At 41.8% G+C, this 19,793-nt stretch overlaps 1 protein-coding gene across 1 annotated transcript in view; it reads left to right on the forward strand.

Moving 5' to 3' along the window:
- Positions 1 to 19,442, forward strand: part of STOX1 (storkhead box 1) — an 80,397-nt gene extending 60,955 nt beyond the window's left edge. The window contains exons 2-4 of the mRNA XM_075352387.1: positions 12,626 to 12,778; positions 15,291 to 17,610; positions 18,976 to 19,442. Coding sequence (XP_075208502.1) covers positions 12,626 to 12,778; positions 15,291 to 17,610; positions 18,976 to 19,132 — 2,630 coding nt within the window. The 3' untranslated portion in view covers positions 19,133 to 19,442. The remainder of the gene's footprint in view (positions 1 to 12,625; positions 12,779 to 15,290; positions 17,611 to 18,975) is intronic.
- Positions 19,443 to 19,793: the final 351 nt, after the last annotated feature.

Genomic DNA, 19,793 nt, shown 5'->3' on the forward strand with positions numbered 1-19,793 from the left:
TATATATATATATATATATATATATATATATATATATATATATATATATATATATATATATAATGCAGTCTTCATATAAATAAATATGACTTGACAGTGGACAGCACAATTTAAAGTGACTCTCTGCCCGTAGACTGAAAAATGAGTATATACTTCTCATGTATAGTCACCCTACCTGAAGTCTGCCACAATTGCTTGGTAAGTGCAGCGGATGTCTACACCACGCCTTGCCTGCCTTTCATATCCCCCAGCACATGGTAGGCTTGATTTAGACCAAGGAGGCAGCAAAAGTTAAATTGTGGGCACCAGGTAGAGTTACTATTAGAGATGAGCAGTTTGATTCGCAGAACTCTGGTCCAGCGTCCAGCTCAGTGTAAACTGCTGGCTGAATCGGAAGCTCGCGATTCTCTTGCCTTCCGTCGTCACCAGCATGGTTTTGATTAGCCAGGGCTGGCACGATGTAATTTACGCGTTGTGATGCACAGATGCCGTTATGCCAACCCTGACAAATCAAATGGCACGCAGAGGATGCCGTAAGGTAAGAGATTTGCTGCCTCCTGACCAGCCACCAAGTACCACTGACCTGGACTGGAGTCACGCAAATCGATCTGCTCATCTCTGGTTACTATACATGAGATATCTCTAGTTATTTTTCAGTTCCAGGTTGGAGGGTCGCTATAATAGACTAATTTAATCAACCTGGAATATTTGTAATAATGACCCTGATAAACAACATACAATCAAAAAATGTACATTTGTCTAAAGCTAACACTCCACTCAGTTTTTTCACAGCTTTGTCACATCCATGCCGTCCGGCTTTACTCCAACTGTTTTATCCTGTTTCAAATATAAATTAGTGTAAAGTTGATCAAAACATTTTTTGCATTATATTTAATAAACAATTGTTTTAGCCGACAAATGACAAATCATTGTTGTGTTGAAAGCAGTTGCCAGTCACTATTCCACAACAGATCTTTCCATGAACGACTGTTCAAGCGGACCATAGATATTCAAAGCCATCGGACAATATGGACTTCATTGTGTATGGCTGATTCACCAGATGTTTATTGGTTCAAAAGTAGCTCGGATGCGTTTGTGTGAGTGCGTATGTGTCTGCTTCTGTGTGTATGTTTGTGTATGTATATGTGCATATGTTTGTATGTGTGTGCTTGTGTGTGTTTTTGTGAGTTTGTGTGTGCACCTGCATATGTTTGTGTATGTGCGTTAATGAGTGTGTACATGTTTGTGCGTGCGTGTTTGTGTGCATGTATGTCTGCGTTTGCATTTATTTGTGCGCACGTGTGTGTGGTGTGTGTGCGCACATGAGTTTGTGCACTTGAGTGTGACTGTATGTGCTTTGTGTGTGTGTGTGTCTGTGCTTGTGTGTATGCGCTTGTGTGTGTGTCTGTATGCGCTTGTGTGTATGCGCTTGTGTCTGTGTGTGTGTGTATGCATGCGCGGGTGTGTGTATGCGCTTCTCTGTATGTGCTTGTGTGTGTCTGTGTATGTGCTTGTGTGTGTCTGTGTATGTGCTTGTGTGTGTCTGTGTGTATGCGCTTGTGTGTCTGTGTGTGTGTATGCGCTTGTGTGTGTGTGTGTGTGTATACGCTTGTGTCTGTATGCGCTTGTGTGTGTGTGTGTGTGTGTGTATGCGCTTGTGTGTGTGTATGCGCTTGTGTGTGTCTGTGCTTGTGTGTCTGTGTTTGTATGCGCATGCGTGTGTGTGTGTGTGTGTGTGTGTGTATGCGCTTGTGTGTGTCTGTGTGTGTGTGCATGTGGCCAACTTTACTCCTGGGTTCAATATCCAGGATACTAATCAGTGTAATCTCAGTTATCGTAGTATCGTTATGTTTGAGGATTTTTTCTTTACTCCATTGTCACATTGGTTCATCTGTACCAGATATGGAATAAGAGCAGTGGGTTTTCAGCTGTACATTTGAGGGCTTTTAACAAACCTTGTTACCAGCCACAATGCCTGCACTGTTTAAAAAGAATCTTGATTGTCCGATGTTTTTTTTATTTTATTTTACATGACCAGGTTTCACGCTAATACAAATGTAACAGTTTTTTTATGACTCTTACCTATTAGGAAGTGTCCTGCTGCTGTAATGTTGCAAAAAGGACTTTCCTGACCAGTAAAAGTCTGATATATAGGTCATTAGTTTGCTAAACATACATATACTGGGGGTGAAAGGTTACCAGATCTTAACTCACAGCGACAGCATCTGGGAAACACATTAACACCACTGTCATGTTGATGTATTTTGATGTTTCAACTTGTAAAAAGTTGACACCTGCCAGTTTGAAGATAGCAGAAGAGAAACATGTCCTGGTAATCCCACCAACCAGGCGGTCTGGTCATTAGTTGATTGCAGCCATTCACGGTGGGCAGGTATGTCTTGATGAGGCCATATTCTCTCTCATACAGAATAAGGCCATCATTGTTTGTGTGTATCCGTATTGATTGTGGATGTCTTTCCTTCTCAAAACAAAAATTAAATGTGCAGAGTTCCTTGTAGAAACAGAGGCAGTAGATGCTGAAGTATAGTCCGGAAGGAAAAGGCATAATTTGGGCTACAGCTGTTTTCTCATTTGCAGAAATGTAAAGCATGTGGCAGCTTGGTCCAGGGACATGCGAGTAACCTTGTTATGATTACTGGTAGGAGGCATCAAGGAGGATGGGAATGAATGGTAGCATTGGTGGCTATTTTCTTTTGAAGGAGAGGAAGATCTCCAGATGACGAGCTTCTGCATGTTAGTTGGCCTCGGCTGGTAAACACAAGATACTTGAATACAACTAGTTCATGTGTTGGACATTCAGCATCTCACAGACTGGAGTTTTGTTTCGCAATTAAGCCCGTGTTTCCAGGGACATATTCACAACTTCAAAAATGGGCCTTCTAACTTCAGAAGCCACATTGAGACCCCACTAACCACAACCTTACAGTTTGTTTGATAAACAGGATCCAAATGGCCTTCCCTAGGTCAGTAATATATGTTCGTGTGTAAGAAGGCTCTGTTCACATCTCAGCATGTTGATAGGTGCCCATGTACCAAGTATTTGTAGAATGCCCCTTTGGCATAAGCTTGGTCGGTATGGGTAGTTGAGTTGTGTGTGTATGCGTTTGTCCCCTTTGTAACATGTTTTGTATATTTCTATAAGCACTGCCTAATTGATGACTTAAATATATAAAATTTAATAGCTTTGCTCCTCTTGCTCTATAAACCGCACCCATGAAGCCTCGTGAGGTTCAATGTTACCAGTAACAAGCGTCATATCTGCCTGTAGTAAAACTATTGGAGGTGGAAAGTTATTCTTCGGTTTTTCGAAGCTTGGTAGTGACTGTACCAAAGAATAATCTATACATGTGTTGGATTCTCCCTGGATGGTTGCTGGTCAAGGGTGTTACCAGATGTGTATATATATAGTATACGTTTACTATGAAAGTGCCCAAAAACCTGCCTAGTAGCAGTAGTAGCTGTTGCTTCATCCATCAATCGTGTGATTGTCCTGACAATTGGTGGCAGCGGTGGAATATCTTCCCGATCTCCCTGACACATTTTTTTCTGTATACCATAGCAGTGTAGGCTGTCATATTTTTCCAGAGCAAATAAAACTGACATCAGATGATGACAGATACATTTTATAATGGGGAAGTCACAAACGGAAAATACATCAAGGAGCCCCTCTGATAGAGCCAGACGACTAGATCTGAACGGAGCATGAATCATACAATGGTAACCAGATGGTGAAAGGTTGCCTTCATGCAACAACTTATAGCATTTGTCCAAAGATTACAATTAGAGGTAATTCTCAAGAGAAAGAAGACCACGGATGGATATTAGATTCAAAATTAATTCCAGTTATTGTTGCTTGGAAAACATTGTACTGTATAACGAAAACCGCTTTTAAAAAATTGTTAACCCTTAGTTATCATGGTTTTACTACCAAGCACTTTAGATGAAAAACGGACCACTCCGAACTCAATAGGGAACAAAAAAATATGGAAACACAAAAGTGGAACACAGTGAAACAAACATGCACATCTTTTCTATATATTTTCATACATGATTGAGACTTAATTTTTTGAATTCCTTTACTAATCTTGTAGAAAACTACAAAAAAAAACCAAAAACAATCTTAATCTTATAGCTCACTATGCTGTCTCATTGCGTTTGCAATTAATACACTAGGAAACTAAGTAATGCCGGAACAACCAACTTCCTCACTACAGTGTTTCTCCAAAACATAGCTCTACCCCTAAAATAAGTTCTAGCGGGATGTTTAGCGTTTTTAGAGTAGGCTTGAAATATAAGCCTTACTCCAAAATAGCCATAGTTGTCTACTCAAACTAACAGTGTCCTGGAATACGGTTTGTACAGCCCTATTTCAGGATACATATATTTTATCATCCCTTTGTGTTGCTCTAAGCCCCGGCTAATTAAGAGAATGAATATTCACTCACCTCTCCCAAAATCTTGCCCACCTCCCTGAATCTTGCACTGCACTATGTCTGTTGTAATACTGGTACTGCCAACCCAAGGATCACATCGCAATCATCGGTGACTCTCCTCAGCTGGATGTGACAGTGTGCATGTCTATGCAGCTGTCACACTCAGCTGAGGAGAGTCGCCAATGATTGCGATGCAATCCTTGGGTTGGCAGTACTGAAAATACACCAGGCAGAGTGCAGTGAAGGATTCAGAGTAAGCAGGCTACCAATCAGCCGAAGAACCAGCAAAACTGTTGTTCCTCTGGTGAAATTATTTTTAAGCAGGCTTAAAAATCCTGATTCTTGGCAGCACATGCCTTGTATAATCAGGGCGTGCTGCTGAGAACAATGGCAGTCTCTCCACATAGAGTATAGGAAATGTAGTCTGCCTGTCGAAATTGGCTATTATACGACCACTGATTGGCAGTGGAGATGAGCGGACCCCTAGATGTTGGGGTTCGCCGAGTTCAGCCAGACTTTAGTTAAAAGTTTTGTTTCGGGACCGAGACTTGACCTGAACGTTTTCCTGGACCCCGAACCCCATATAATCAATGGGGACCTGAACTAACTGGCTTGACTTGAGTAACGAGTATAATGGAAGTCAATAATTGGGCAGTTCGTCTCTCTGCCCACATAAAGCCAGCCATAAACACAGAATTTCCAAGGGCGTTGGGGCAGGGTTTTTTTGGACACACAGTGTCATGGCCGGGGATAGAAACTATACCGGCCATATAGTACAATAGAAAGGGAAGGAGAAAGGAATGCCCTATCGCTAGGGAAAGGGGGAAGTGGTGACTTCAGACAACAATCTGGGGCTCACCCTCACCAACCCTGTACAGGTTCCTCACCTGTCGCCAAGCAGGAATACCTCAGCCTGGCCATACATTGATCTGGTCCCTAAGTAAGGATGGCAGGTATGAGGACCTTTCAATACCACTAATGCTAAGGGAGAGAAAAGAAAACAATACAGGTGAAACACAAATGCTACCACCTGAGCACAGGTAGATAATAAAAGTCAAACCGTTATCTTAGGAGCAGCTACCACAGAAGTCTCTAGAACAACAAGAGGAGACGACCACTGCAGACCACAGTCAGGTATAACTACAAACCACACCTAAACCACTCCAGGGTGAGATTTATAAAGGAAGTCAGGGGCTGACAACTGAGAGGAAAATCTGACAGTTTTACCAGATTACAACATGTGCTACCAATCTCTTAGATTTTCTAATCGCTGTCACTGGATTGTCAGCTGGCTGTGACACCTATGTATGTAACAGGCCGTGATACATCCATAACACACAGCATCCGAAAACTTTGTTTTGACCCCCAGCGAGAGCCATTCAGAGACTGCAAGCGGCTCTCACTGGGCTGAGCACTCCGCATACCCGATCACCCCGATGCTTGATCGAGTGGTTAGCATACGAACAGCACCTGAATTCCATGTTCGGCTTCAAGCCCTAGACACCGAGTGTTCGGTACAACTCCGACCTTTACAGTTTGAGTTCTCTCATCTTTAATTGGCTGTCATTTAACACAGCAAGTCAGGTTGTGTAAACCCACCCTTACTCTGTCACTAATATTTCTTAAAGGGAAGCTATCACTTTCTGTATTTCAAATAAAAATCTTCCAATTTTAACTCTAGTTTCCTGTAATTTCAGGAATCACATGTACATAGCGACGATGAACAGACTCAAACTAAAGGTTATTGTCATGGGAGATGGGCAGCCAGAGCTGGGACATCATCAGATTTTTTTTTTTTTTTTTTTTTTTTAATTTATTTTTATTTTTTCAGACCCTTAGATTTGCATTGCTTATTCTGATCTGACCCTCGGATTAAAATCGGACATATCTCTGCAGTTTTCTGCAGGCCCGGTCCATCAAACGAGAAGATCGAACGTCTGAATGAACCCTTAGAACAAGTGTCTGGAACAAATGTTTTAGATTATTCCTTCAAGGAAAATTCTTAAAGGTCAATAATAAAAACATAAATGAAATCACATAATGGATGGAACCGTGGCAGGGTTTCTGCAACTATTTTACTACATTTCAGTAAATGTCAGGTCACAGCTTGATGTATGATTCTGCATTCCTATCAATTGGATGAGAAAAGTTAAGACTACTTAATGTCTGCACTGTCACTTTAAATAAGTGATCACCTTACAAATTCCTGTGTGTACTGAGATCACTTATGGAAGAGCAGATGGGGTGAGGTCGGGTTAAACTCTGTTGTGTTTTCATCAGGGAGAGACTGACACAAGGCGTCTCCACCGGACACAAAACACTAAATTTCACTATGAAAAGATATTGCATTACATTATTTATTATTTGTTATTTATATCTTAATACAGATGCTACATCATCTCTGTCTGTATTCATCGTTATCAGTACTAATCTCAGATAAAACAAACCCGAGCATGAACCCTGGTTAAAAAGATGATCCACATAGGCTTATATCGGATCACAAGTATGGATTACTAGAATATCCTCAGGAGAGAAATGGGTTCTGAAATGTACCGATTATACAAACATCCTTGACTTTTACACTGATAAGAGACCGGCATTTTAGTGTCTGTTGTCTAAAGTTCTCTTAGAAAAATCGTCCGACAGCCATCTCTGACGTTTCTCCCATTCATAAAAGCGCTCAACCGAGTGCGCCTATGTTCCCAGTGACATAGCCATCTGGTGAAGCCACTCTAGTAGTGGCTTCGGAGGGAGAACAAAAGGATCCACCGTCTGAGATCAGTCATGCCGGATCCTTAACACCCCCAGCAATCACTATTTCGAGACCCCCATACGCTGGGCTGATGGCCTGACCTGTCGATATGCAAAAGAAGAATGCCGCAGAGACACCATCACATGTTTCTCAACGCTGGCAGGAAACTAGCCAGGTCTTTCACCGGGAAGGGACAACCATGGGAAGGGCAGTCTCCAGTCAAGGAAACTGCCTATACCAAAACATGGTATCCATCCACAGACAGCTGTTTCGGGATATTTGCCCCTCATCAGTGTGGAGTAGGAAATTGGCTAGTGGGAGCAATGCCTAGTAGAAGACTACATAGGTAAGGATGGTTGACCTCAGGGAGATCAACATCCAACATCACGGAGACACCATCACGTGTTTCTAAACACAGTGACACTAGAACAAGGCCCCCTGGGAAAACATGCAAAACAAGAATGCCGCGGAGACACCATCACATGTTTCTCAGGTCAACCATCCTTACCTATGTTTACCATGTTTTGGTATAGGCTTTTTTCTTGACTGGAGACTGCCCTTCCTGTGGTTGTTCCTTCCCGGTGAAAGACCTGGCTAGTTTCCTGCTGACGTTGAGAAACATGTGATGGTGTCTCCGCAGCATTCTTGTTTTGCATATTTTCCCAGGGGGCATTGTTCTAGTGTCACTGCGTTGAGAAACACGTGATGGTGTCTCCGCGGTGTTGGATGTTGATCTCCCTGAGGTCAACCATCCTTACCTATGTAGTCTTCTACTAGGCATTGCTCCCACTATCCAGTTTCCTACTCCACACTGATGAAGGGGCAAATACCATGAAACAGCTGTCTGTGGATGGATACCATGTTTTGGTATAGGCAGTTTCCTTGACTGGAGACTGCCCTTCCCGTGGTTGTTCCTTCCCGGTGAAAGACCTGGCTAGTTTCCTGCTGACGTTGAGAAACATGTGATGGTGTCTCCGCAGCATTCTTGTTTTGCATATTTTCCCAGGGGGCATTGTTCTAGTGTCACTGCGTTGAGAAACACGTGATGGTGTCTCCGCGGTGTTGGATGTTGATCTCCCTGAGGTCAACCATCCTTACCTATGTAGTCTTCTACTAGGCATTGCTCCCACTATCCAGTTTCCTACTCCACACTGATGAAGGGGCAAATACCATGAAACAGCTGTCTGTGGATGGATACCATGTTTTGGTATAGGCAGTTTCCTTGACTGGAGACTGCCCTTCCCGTGGTTGTTCCTTCCCGGTGAAAGACCTGGCTAGTTTCCGGCCAGCGTTGAGAAACATGTGATGGTGTCTCTGCTGCATTCTTATTTTGCATATTTTCCCAGGGGGCCTTGTTCTAGTGTCACTGCGTTGAGAAACATGTGATGGTGTCTCCGCAGTGTTGGATGTTGATCTCCCCGAGGTCAACCATCCTTACCTATGTGACCTGTCGATATAGCCATGTTTGGCCAATATTAGCCTAACAAATATTGGGGGCTTAAGTGCATTTAAAATAGTTGGTTATCAGGACCAATTGCCCCAAGCAATAATCATTTCCCTATAATGGGCCTATAATAGTGATACTACTATGTGCATGGAAAGTGGCTGCAGATTGGCTTCTTGCTAATTGATCGGCAGTCATTTATCTGCTATGGTTGGGCTGTGAACATACAGCCTTTAAAGGGGAGAGATGAGCAGATGAACTTTAAAGTTCGTCGTTCGTACTGAACACAGTTTACAAAAACCACTCAAGCGAGCATCGGGGTGCTCAGGTACGCTCGGTGCTTGGCCCAGGGCTAGACGCTTTCAGTATTTCAATGGCGCACACTGGGAGTAACAACTAGTGCCCTCGCTCATTAGCATATAATATACGATCTTTAGAAATACTTTTTCTAAAGATCTCTTTATCTATACTAGTGTATACAGGGACGGTTAGGCAGGGATTACCAATATGCACCCAGAACTGCTCGTGGTTCTGGGTCCATATTGCACCTGACAGGTTCCCTTTAAGCAGCATGTGCATGAGATTTTAGAAATCTCATATACTTTGTTGGTACTCTAAAATGCTGCAGAAAAGAGACGACAACTCAATGTGTGTACAAGTCCAATAAAATTCTTGAGCTGAACCTTCATGTCAGTCTCTTCTTTAGCGCACAATCTTTGGAAACCCAAAATTCATCTTACCAGTATTTATACAGAAATAGATTTTTTTTTATTTCCTGCCCATTACCTATACTTAGACTCCTCTAAGGGCAAAGGATTTTTTGTTTCCATAAATAAAGCATGTGGCTGGTCAGGGCCTAGCTCTATTGTGCCTTGCTGTCAGTACCGAACATATCCATGAGCTTTCTGATGGGAAGTGATGGATTGTATATAGTGAAGTAAGTTGCAGCCGGATACGCTTGTTATGACTGACGTTTACCCTTTCACCTACGTTAAGTGGCTTTTTCAGGACATTCCTGTCTCACAGAGGTGAGGATTAGGTTTCAGAGCTGACATAAGCTCGCTCAGGAGGGAAGGGATCTGCAGTTTGTCTTTCTTTACTCCTTACAAAGACATTTCCCTGATTTATACACCTGAAAGTGGTAACTTGGCAACTACCTGGGATAAAAGGCTCGGGGAAAGCTCTCTATACACAGGCTTTGTTGAAGTTGACAATGGCAAACTGTAAAACAAAGGTCAAGCGTAATTTACCAGTCTCCACTAAGATGTGGCTCTGTCACGATCAGACCTGTTCCATATACTCCTGGTGCCACACGGGGAACACAGTTTTCTTACATTTTTCCGCTACAACTGTATTTTATTACTTAAAGCAAACCTATCACTGGATATTTTAAAGTTTAAAAAGAGAACCTCGTACAATTGGCGCTGCTCCACTGATTCCAGAATAGTTTTTGTTTTTATTCTGTGCCCCTTGTGCCAAGGATAAGCCCTTCCCTGGCGATAATGGCCACTGGTCGTATACCACAACTTCTCTGTGGGTGCGGCCGTGTTTTGATTGACCAACGTCACTGTGGAAAATGCAAACGCCCACAGAAGTTCTTTGATATACGCCTAGTGTCTGAAAGAAACATTTGCCCTATTTTTACCAGAGAGGAGCCTAACGTTCGAACAGAGGAAAAAAATTCTATTCTAGAATCAATCATAGGAGTCACTTAAAATCCAAGGAAGTGTCCGCTCTACATTTAAACCAAGTATCTCCTCCAATTGGCATTGATCAACTGATTCTGGAATAGTTTTTCTTTATCTTCTGTTCCAAACTTAAGCCCTTCCCTGGCGATAACAGTGCAAATTTTTCTTTCACTAACTAAGCATATATCACAGAACTTCTCTGTAGGTGTTTTATTATTCCAGTGACCTTGGTCAATCAAAACCCGGTCGCACCCGCAAAGAAGTTCTGTGGTATACGTCTCATGGCTGAAAGAAAAATTTGCACCATTATCGCCAGGGAAAGGCTTATGTTTGGAACAAATTGGCATAGAAGAAAAAGGCAAACTATTCCGGATTCAGTGGAGAAGTGCCAATAGGAGCAGGTACTCAGGTTAAATTGAACATCTAGTGAATGCTCTCCTTTAAAGGAAGATTTTCTATTATTGGTTAGTATGGGAGATTTAACAAATATTCTGCAGAAATCTTATCGGTTAGACCCCCTATTAATCACCGGAGTGGGTTGTCTAGTCACTGGTACCTGAAAAGTTGTGTGCAGGCAGGTTCACTTTTAAGGGGATTGTCCCACAAGCAAAGCTCATTTTATTCAATAGATCCTGGAATAATAAGTTCCACAATTGGACGTGTTTAAAAAAAAAAATAAAATAAAAAATGTTCCAGTGCTGAGATATTCTTATATATGTGCCCCTGCTATGTACTGTGTAATGGCCGTGTCTGACCGTACAGGGACATGGTCTGATCATACCACAGCTCCTGGGTAGAAATCCTAAAAATCCTTAAATGACAAAATGGGAACAAGAAATTATTTGTGCATTTTTTCTGGTGTTTTCTTTATTGGAATTACTAAACAGAAATTTGGCTATAGGGAGATATTTAAGGTTATTTTGTAGTTTTTTTGTTACCTACATGAAGAATTGAATTGAAAGTTCAAGCAAGAAACTCTTGTAATGTATAAATATCATCAGGGATGTCTGCTTATTTCACCACTTTATTTCTCGTTCCCAACTGTCTCCAGAGCTCGTCATCCATTTTGAAAAACAGCTAAAATCCATCCTGACACTAAACTGACAGAAGGATCAGCTTACTGTTATTAAAGTGTATGAAGTGAGAAATGAGTGGAGTAACGTAAAAAGCAATGAAAGAGAGCGGCACAGCCAGACACACTCAGTGCTGCTTTGTAGTCAGTGTTTCTCCCATCCTGGGGCTAGATTCGCAGCTACACTGCTCAGTGCGGCAGTGTATTCATCTGCACCTGCTCTCTCTGAATATGTTCTATATAGAGACAAGAGAAAACAAACAAGTGAGCCTGAGTATGAGTTGGTGTGCATGCAGCTTGTAAGCTCTTTTTCACACTGGCCATAAGGCATAAAAATACAAAACTGAAAATAATATAAACATATACCCTGTTTAGGGTACTTGGTAAACACTATTTTTGATCAAAAAAGTGTAAAGCCATCCCACCGCGACAAGGTGTACCCAATCGGGACAGTACCTACACTCTTTAATATTAAAACCTCACCATGTGTCCAGAGACATCAATCTGAATAAGGGCAGAGAGTGGCTGGGTCCACTCTCTGCCCTTATTAAGATTGATGTCTGTTGACACATGGTGAGGTTTTATTATTAGAGAGTGTAGGTACTGTCCCGATTGGGTACACCTTGTCGCGGTGGGATGGCTTTACACTTTTTTGATCAAAAATAGTGTTTACTAAGTACCCTATGTTTATTTATATGCATTATACTTTTAATAAGTTACAGCAGGGTATATATTTATATTATTTTCAGGTTTTTTTTATAGAGCCAACAGAGCAGGAATCTCTCATGTCTGTGTGTGCAGTGTATGGGAGACATCTTGGCAGCTAGTCTCTATACACCATCTCAGAGAGAATTAGCAAAACTAAAGCTAAAGCCACCAAAAGGTAATTCTGGTGGGAAAAGAGCATCTAATTCTAAAAAGTCATCTAAGATGACAAGTAGGAACTGAATGTAGAGGAGGTAAAGGAGTATATTGCAGTCACACCATCAGATGGTGCTGTATGTTGTGTCTGTGCCTGCTGACTAAAAAGTATTAGTGCAATATCTTCCTATGATGGTTTGTAGATGAAGCGTAATTTGTTGCCCCTGGCCTATAGGATCATAGGATCACATTAGGAATGTATGATGATGGTACAATACTAGGTGTGTATTGCATTACACAATGTTATTTCCATTCTTATTTCACACCCCCTTACTATGTCTTCTCTTCTTGCAGGTGATGTGTCTCCCATGCAGATGAATCCCGTGTCGCAGTCTCAGTTCATTCCCTTGGCAGAAGTATTGTGCTGTGCTATATCTGATATGAATGCTGCCCAGATTCTGGTGACACAGGAATCCCTAATGGAGCAGCTGATAAAACATTATCCAGGTGCCGACCATTTGTCATCTGTATTTAGAATATGTGTAATCTATATCCGTGGCAATGTACTTGAGGAATGGAGAAGTGGTGTCTTTATGACACGTACATTTGTGGTGTAACGTGTCCTAGATACACTACATAATTATTGCGAGGATTGTAATGGCGATAGACCTGTGTTAATTAGGAAAAAACAATTTTTTTTTTCCAGACCACATACTGCTCAACAGTGCCTTGAAAAATGCATGTAATGGGCCCTAAGACAATTATGCAGATTTCAGTCTCATAGCTGAGTTAAATATTAATGCAATGAATAATTCATGTTGTACTGATCCTGCTTTACTCCTCTATTATACAGCAACATTGCATGCATGATTTTCTGGTTGGTATAGGACCTAGATGACCGTCTGACTCATACACTATTTTCTCAGCAGTCCAAAACTGACCCGGGTTTTTGTATTTTTAATGTGCATTTTTTTTTAATTAATACGTTTATTTATACTTTGCATTTAATGTTTCCTTATTGACTTCCAAAGTGGCCGTAGTGTTTCGCCAAGTATTTCAAATTTGCCTTAAGGTAGGAAATATAAAATAAAAAAATCCAAATACCCCTGAATCTCGTGCCACCTCCTCTGGTCCCTACCGGTACTGGAATTGATGCCTTCCATCGTTCCCTGGCCACAACTGCCAATTCGTGGTGATGTTTGTATGCACAGTGCATGCATAAATCCAGTGATTTGCAGTAGCTGTCAGGGGACAGATAGATGGGACACAATTACTGCTGAGGCGGCCAGGGATTCAAGGGGTAAGTGATTTATTATTTTTGTTATTTGATCTACATTTCATACGTGAGGGCAAATTTTGTATAATTTTGGGAAACCCCTTTAAACAGTTTGCATCATACAGTGAGACTACGCATTGCTTTCGTTCCGAATACTTTTCAAAAACTGCAAATCTGCAGAGTAAAGGCTGCTTTACACGGTACGACCGATTGTGCAATTTCACAATCGATCGTACCCGCCCCCGTCCTTTTTGCGTCACGGGCAAATTGCTGCCCGTGTCGCACAAAGTCAGTAACCCCCGTCACACATACTTACCTCTCGTGCGACCACGCTGTGGGCGGCGAACGTCCACTTCCTGGAGTGGGAGGGACGTTTGGCGTCACAGCGACGTCACACGGCCGCCTGCCAATGGAAGGGGAGGGGCGGAGATGAGCGGGACGTAAATATCCCGCCCACCTCCTTCCTTCACATAGCCGGCTGCGGCCGCGTGACGCAGGTGAGCTGCTGTTCATCGTTCCCGGGGTGTCACACGGAGCGGCGTGTGCTACCCCGGAAACTATGAACTACTAAATTAAACGGTATTATGGAACTTAGCGAGCAGTACACGACTCACGATTTGTGAGCAATACTGCGTCGCTAGGAGGTGTCACACAGGCCGGCATCGCCAGCGATGCCGGATGTGCGTCACAAAAATCGTGACCCCGACGATCTATCGCACGATAGATCTTCTGGTGTAAAGCAGCCTTAAGTGCTATAGAGATCCAGCACAAGTAGGGAATATGTTTCATGGTCGTTCTTCAGGAGCGCACTTCTCTATTGCCTCTTTACTTCCTGCTGGCCATGGGATGGTGCGCTCCTGAAGATTGACAGTTCAGATCGAGTTGACTGCTCTCAGGTGCTGCAAGCAAAGGCAGCTCTTTTTCTGCAGCGTATGAGGAGTGGAGCACTACTGGAACTGGTTAGATCCAGCAATACATTCATCTTCAGGGCAGTGCCTGCAGGCTCTAAAGTATAGGAAATGTAGGCAATGCATAGTAAACTATAGAATTACAAATCCTTGCTTTTCTCGAAAATGAAATAATTTTTAATTAGAGGTAAAATGCAAAGTTGCTTATTTATATAAAGATTTTCAATTTTAGCCATTTAACAAGATGAGAAGAACACATTAAAGGGAATCTGTCAACAGTTTTTTGCTACCTCATCTGAGACCAGCCAGATGTAGGCATAGAGACTCTGAATCGAATGATGTATCACTTAGTTTACTGGCTGCAGCCGTTCTGATATAATCTGAGGTTTTAGATTTAGCAACGCAGCACGGTGAGTTAACGGTCCCCGCCCACACGAGGCTCTCAATAGAGATTGTACATTGACTGTGAGATGTCAGAGGAGGGGATGTGCTGGACAAGAGGGCACAAGCCACCTAGCCACAGAAATGATAATCACCAAGTGATTAAGCCTTTAGTAAACAACAGCACACAGCCTGATAAGAGAAGCATAGTTGATTTTGTTTTTTAACCCCTACAGCATGCTGCCTTCGGCTTACATAGCAAAAACCTGATAGATTCCCTTTAAGTCATCAGTACATGCTTTATCTTGGAAAAAAGGCAATGATGGGTAACTTTTGCTATTGATTATTCTTGGGTGTCAGCTTCTAAAATGTTGTTGTTGTTTTTTTTTTTTTCTTCACTTGCGATGTTTTATTATATTAGGCATCATATAACTGCTAATATTTGCATTTCTAGGTATAGCTACACCATCCCAGGAGATTCTGTATTCTACTCTCGGTACACTCATCAAAGAAAGGAAAATATACCACACAGGAGAAGGCTACTTTATAGTGACACCTCAGACGTACTTTATCACTAGGAAAACCATGCCTCACAGTAAGTGTGGGGCAGCTGAGGATATTTCCATCTCTCCCCCAGCCATCACTTATCTCGTCAGCATGGAGAGTTGTGCTGATCTGACCAAAGCTAATGTTCCGTCCGTATCGCACTGCAGGTCCTGCAGCTGCTTCTCCGAGAGCTCCACACATAATATACTGGGGCAACAGTCAATCAACGAGGGTAATGGAAAGGAACACAAGTCAGTAAAAGATTCAAAACCTTCTGTCCATAATCAGGCAACATCCACCTCAAGGGACCACCACACGTGTATTAAAGCTAAGCCACAACATTCACTAAAAGAAAAAGAAAAATGCAGCAAGAAATTTGGAATCAGTCTGTTCTGGCGAAATGTTGCCAAGAAAGAAAAATCCAAAAAAGAGTTAGTAAGCTTTGCAGCACAATTTCCACCTGAAGAATGGCCTGTCCGGGATGAAGATAATATAGATAATATTCCTCGTGACATTGAACATGAGATCATTAAGCGCATTAACCCTGTTCTAACTGTGGACAACTTGATGAAACATACAATGTTGATGCAAAAATCGGAGGATCAGAAAAAGTATTATAGTAAAGGAACCTCAACCGAGATAATAAAAATAAAAAATCCTCATAATCTTAAAGGAAGTAGCAAAAAGAAAAACAATAGAATATCAAAGTACCACAGAAAAGTGCAAGCTAGCAAAGAAAAAAACAAGAAAGACATGGGTGGCCCAAGGTTGACCACACAAGTAGAAGTAGATGCGGTAAGGAAGTCAGAGCACCAGCCCACTGTGATGGATGATTTACGGGTTCCAGATGTATTGACTGCCAGTAACGAAGATGGTAACCAGCCTGGCGTTATGTACAAAAAGCAAATCTGCAATCCATTTGAGGGTATTTCCTACAGAGATAATGCTAATGTTGGTGCAAGCAAGTCTACAAAAGAGGATAGGAAATGCAGATCCGGGAAGGGCAGGAAATATATGCCACGGCCAAAGTCACTAGACTGTTCAGGCTTCAATGTTGAAGCTGGAACCAGACATCTAAAAGCTGAAAGACCTCAAGATGAATATTGTGAGGATTTGTTCCCTGATCAGATTGTGCCGATCAATGAAAAAGATGATCTGCGAGAATATCCTCTAAGTTATCCTCAATGTAGTACCCTAAGGATAGATGATAAGTTTAAGCACATTAAAGAACACAGCTCGGTACTAGGTTCGCCGGAAGTCGGAAATTCTCTTTTTAGTGACAATCAAACAAAGTTATTGGTAAAATCCGAAAGGACTTGGGAACATGAAGCTGGGAATCTTTATACTGCGGTGTCTTATTGTAACAAGATGACCTCAATCAACGAATCATTACAACACACACAAGCAAGTCTTTGTAGAAGTGTAAGTTCTTCAAAAAGTTTTAGTAGGTCCATCATTGGTGTATTGGAGAAAAATGAGTCCGAATCCCATGGCAGTTATTCCGCAAGTGAAATGAACAGTAAAGATTCACCAAAATACACAGCATTTTCCAATTCTCATCAAAATGAAGAGCTTGTCGAGGAAGATCAGATGTTTTACAAGAAGGAGGACAATGATGATGCCTCAAGTTCCTTCTACTTTGAAGGAGACACCGATGAACATATTGCAATGTGTCAGAACCTTGAGACATGCAGGCAAAAAAATAATCTGGATATGCACAGTTTGTATGATCTCCATGAGGAAAACCATGTAGCACTAGAAGCATCTCCAAGTCACTGGGACCCAAACAGACCTTCAGTACATCAATTTTCTTCAGCCAACCATCAGCAAGAAGACTATACATCATCTGTTTTCTCTTCTGACAGTTCCCAAAGTTATAAAAGGCCTGTGCATGTAAAGGGAAGTTCTTGTCAGCCATTGCCTCAGTATGTTCTCCATCATCAGGAAGTAGAGGCCAATCCTGCAGAATGTGTCCAACCTGAGCTTTGTGAAGAAAGTATATTTGATTACTGCAATTCCAGTGACTGTAACTCTATGGCAGAGACTGTCCAGACTTCCATTAAAGGAAGTGATGAGAAACATATGAAGAACTCAGGGCAACAATCAGGAGACGGAAGGACGTGTTATGAGCACACCTTAAAGTTATTCAATGCAAAAAGTAATCCATTGGAAGCTAGCCGAAATGAAAACCATAGCACTACCGGAGACAGTGGAATTGAATCTCCACGGTAAGAAAATAACTGTTTTCGCTTCCATAAACTTTTAGTTTGTTGTATTGTATTTGTAGTAGTATTTTTAGGCTGACAGTGTAGCTGTCATATGCACCATTGTATGGCCACCATTTAGTTCCCAAGTTTGTATGCTCAGTTCGCCCTTGGAGTTGGTTATAGCAGCTGTACCGCAGGCATGTATTGTGTCAACTTGGCCTTAAAGTGGCTAACACAGATAAGTACTTCCCAGCAGTATGGCATCTGATGTACAGGTGGGCAAATGCAGAACAACATTTTCATACAACTTTATATACTAATCCCAAAAAAATCAGCTTACTACTAGAAAAGCCACATTTTAGGTTTTAAAATATTACTGATTTATGATACAATAGATCTATAAAGCTGGTTCAGGACCTGAGCTTGCTTTATACCAGGCATATGCCGGCTGTGTTAAATAGCCGGTATCTGCCTGTGGTGGGAGCTTCTTTCGATCACTGCTGTTTAACCTAAATGCCGCCCTCCGGCCTCAGTAGGGCAGAGCAAAGTGTGCCTTTGCGGCTGGCGATGCTACTGTGCAGGCACAAGAATTCATTCTGCTGTGTGGATGACACAGAAATGCGTCATTCACATCAGTCCGAGCTGGAGTACGGCTTTTAGGAGCAGAGAAGAGGAACAGACATCACAACGATGAATCTCATTGGACCGGACAATCTTTATTTAAATACAGCATGAGACCTAGTGAAATGGTACTTTTGGGGGATCCAGGGAGAGACCATGTAATTACTTGTGGAACGCATAGCAGCAGATAAAGGTTGTGGTATGTGTTGAGAGACTAAAAAACATTTGACCAGTTCCCTTTTAACAATTTAAATGCCTCTGTCCATCTCTTACAGTGACAATTAAATTATATCATGGCCATGGCTATCTTTTGGCTTCCCAAGAAGCGACCACAGGGATCTGTTGGGGGATCATGGTAGCTGGGGGCTTCCTGAAGGCTACCATAGCTGCCATCTTAGTCTTTCTATCATGCTCAGCTGCAGTCTTCGCTCCATTGGAGAACCGTGATTTCTTTATAAACTGTGCGGTTGTTCGATTCACAGTATAAGTCCCCTTTTAGTCAAAGGGACTAAAATTAAAATAAATGTTTAAAAAATATATATAAAATTTTGAGTTATCTCTTTTTCCCCCATTAAAAATAAAGAAGTTTAAAAAAATCCTTCATAAAATTATGTTATCACTGTGTCCATAAAACTCCAATCTATCAAAATAATAATTTATCAAAACTACCTCTTCTGTCTGTGTCTGCCCCTGGTGGAAGGGGTGTGAAGTCTCTGTTATTGAAGAAATATTTTCTTACTTTGTGTCCTTCTTTTTTTCCCTCAGAACTCGGATAAGTCTGGCATCTAATAATTCTGTGATTTTTGAGAAACTAAAGAAAAGAACATTTCTGCAGAACCTTGACGTCAATGTTGTGAACAAGAACGAAGGACTGCTTGCATCAAGCTCCCTAATGCAGTTGACCCCTGCTATGAATGTGTAGACCGTACACCAAGGAAGAGGCGGCTGACCTGTAGCTAACTACCAAAATATTCAGGATTCTACTTGTGTAAAATAATGATTACATCCAAATCTGGTTTTATGTATAGTAACAATGATGACTTTTGTCATTATTTTTTTTTAAATTTAAGTGCCTCAAATACAAAGTAGCATTTCAGTTCTTAAAGCCAATAGAAACTACCTATTACCGTCTCATGGATTCCAAAGAAATGTCAGCATTTCCCCTCTTTGGAGGCTGCCGAGATAATCAGTTTTCCTTAGACATATACAGTGTGTCCACCCATATCCTGTCCACCGCCATTAACTTGAGAACGGCGGCAACAATAGGCAGAGACGTGGTGTTTAGGTATAGTAAAGTAGCCATGCGCTACACAATGAAACCACCTATAGCGCCACCTGGTGGAAAACAACAGAGTTAGCATTTTTATCTCGAAACCGGAACGAGATAGAGAAAAAAAGTAAATAAAAAAATTGTAGGGCATTATCAGTTTAATACGAATCGATACCTTGCATACTGAAATGCTATGATATGAAACCCATGACCCCATCCCCCCCCCAAAAAAACCCCATTGAATTGCTGGTCACGCATATGGCGCTCATTTAACTTTGATGCTCAAAGTGGCCACTGTCAGCTGCAATGCACA

This window comes from Anomaloglossus baeobatrachus, chromosome 5, assembly GCF_048569485.1.
Source record: "Anomaloglossus baeobatrachus isolate aAnoBae1 chromosome 5, aAnoBae1.hap1, whole genome shotgun sequence".
NCBI classification, from domain to species: domain Eukaryota; kingdom Metazoa; phylum Chordata; class Amphibia; order Anura; family Aromobatidae; genus Anomaloglossus; species Anomaloglossus baeobatrachus.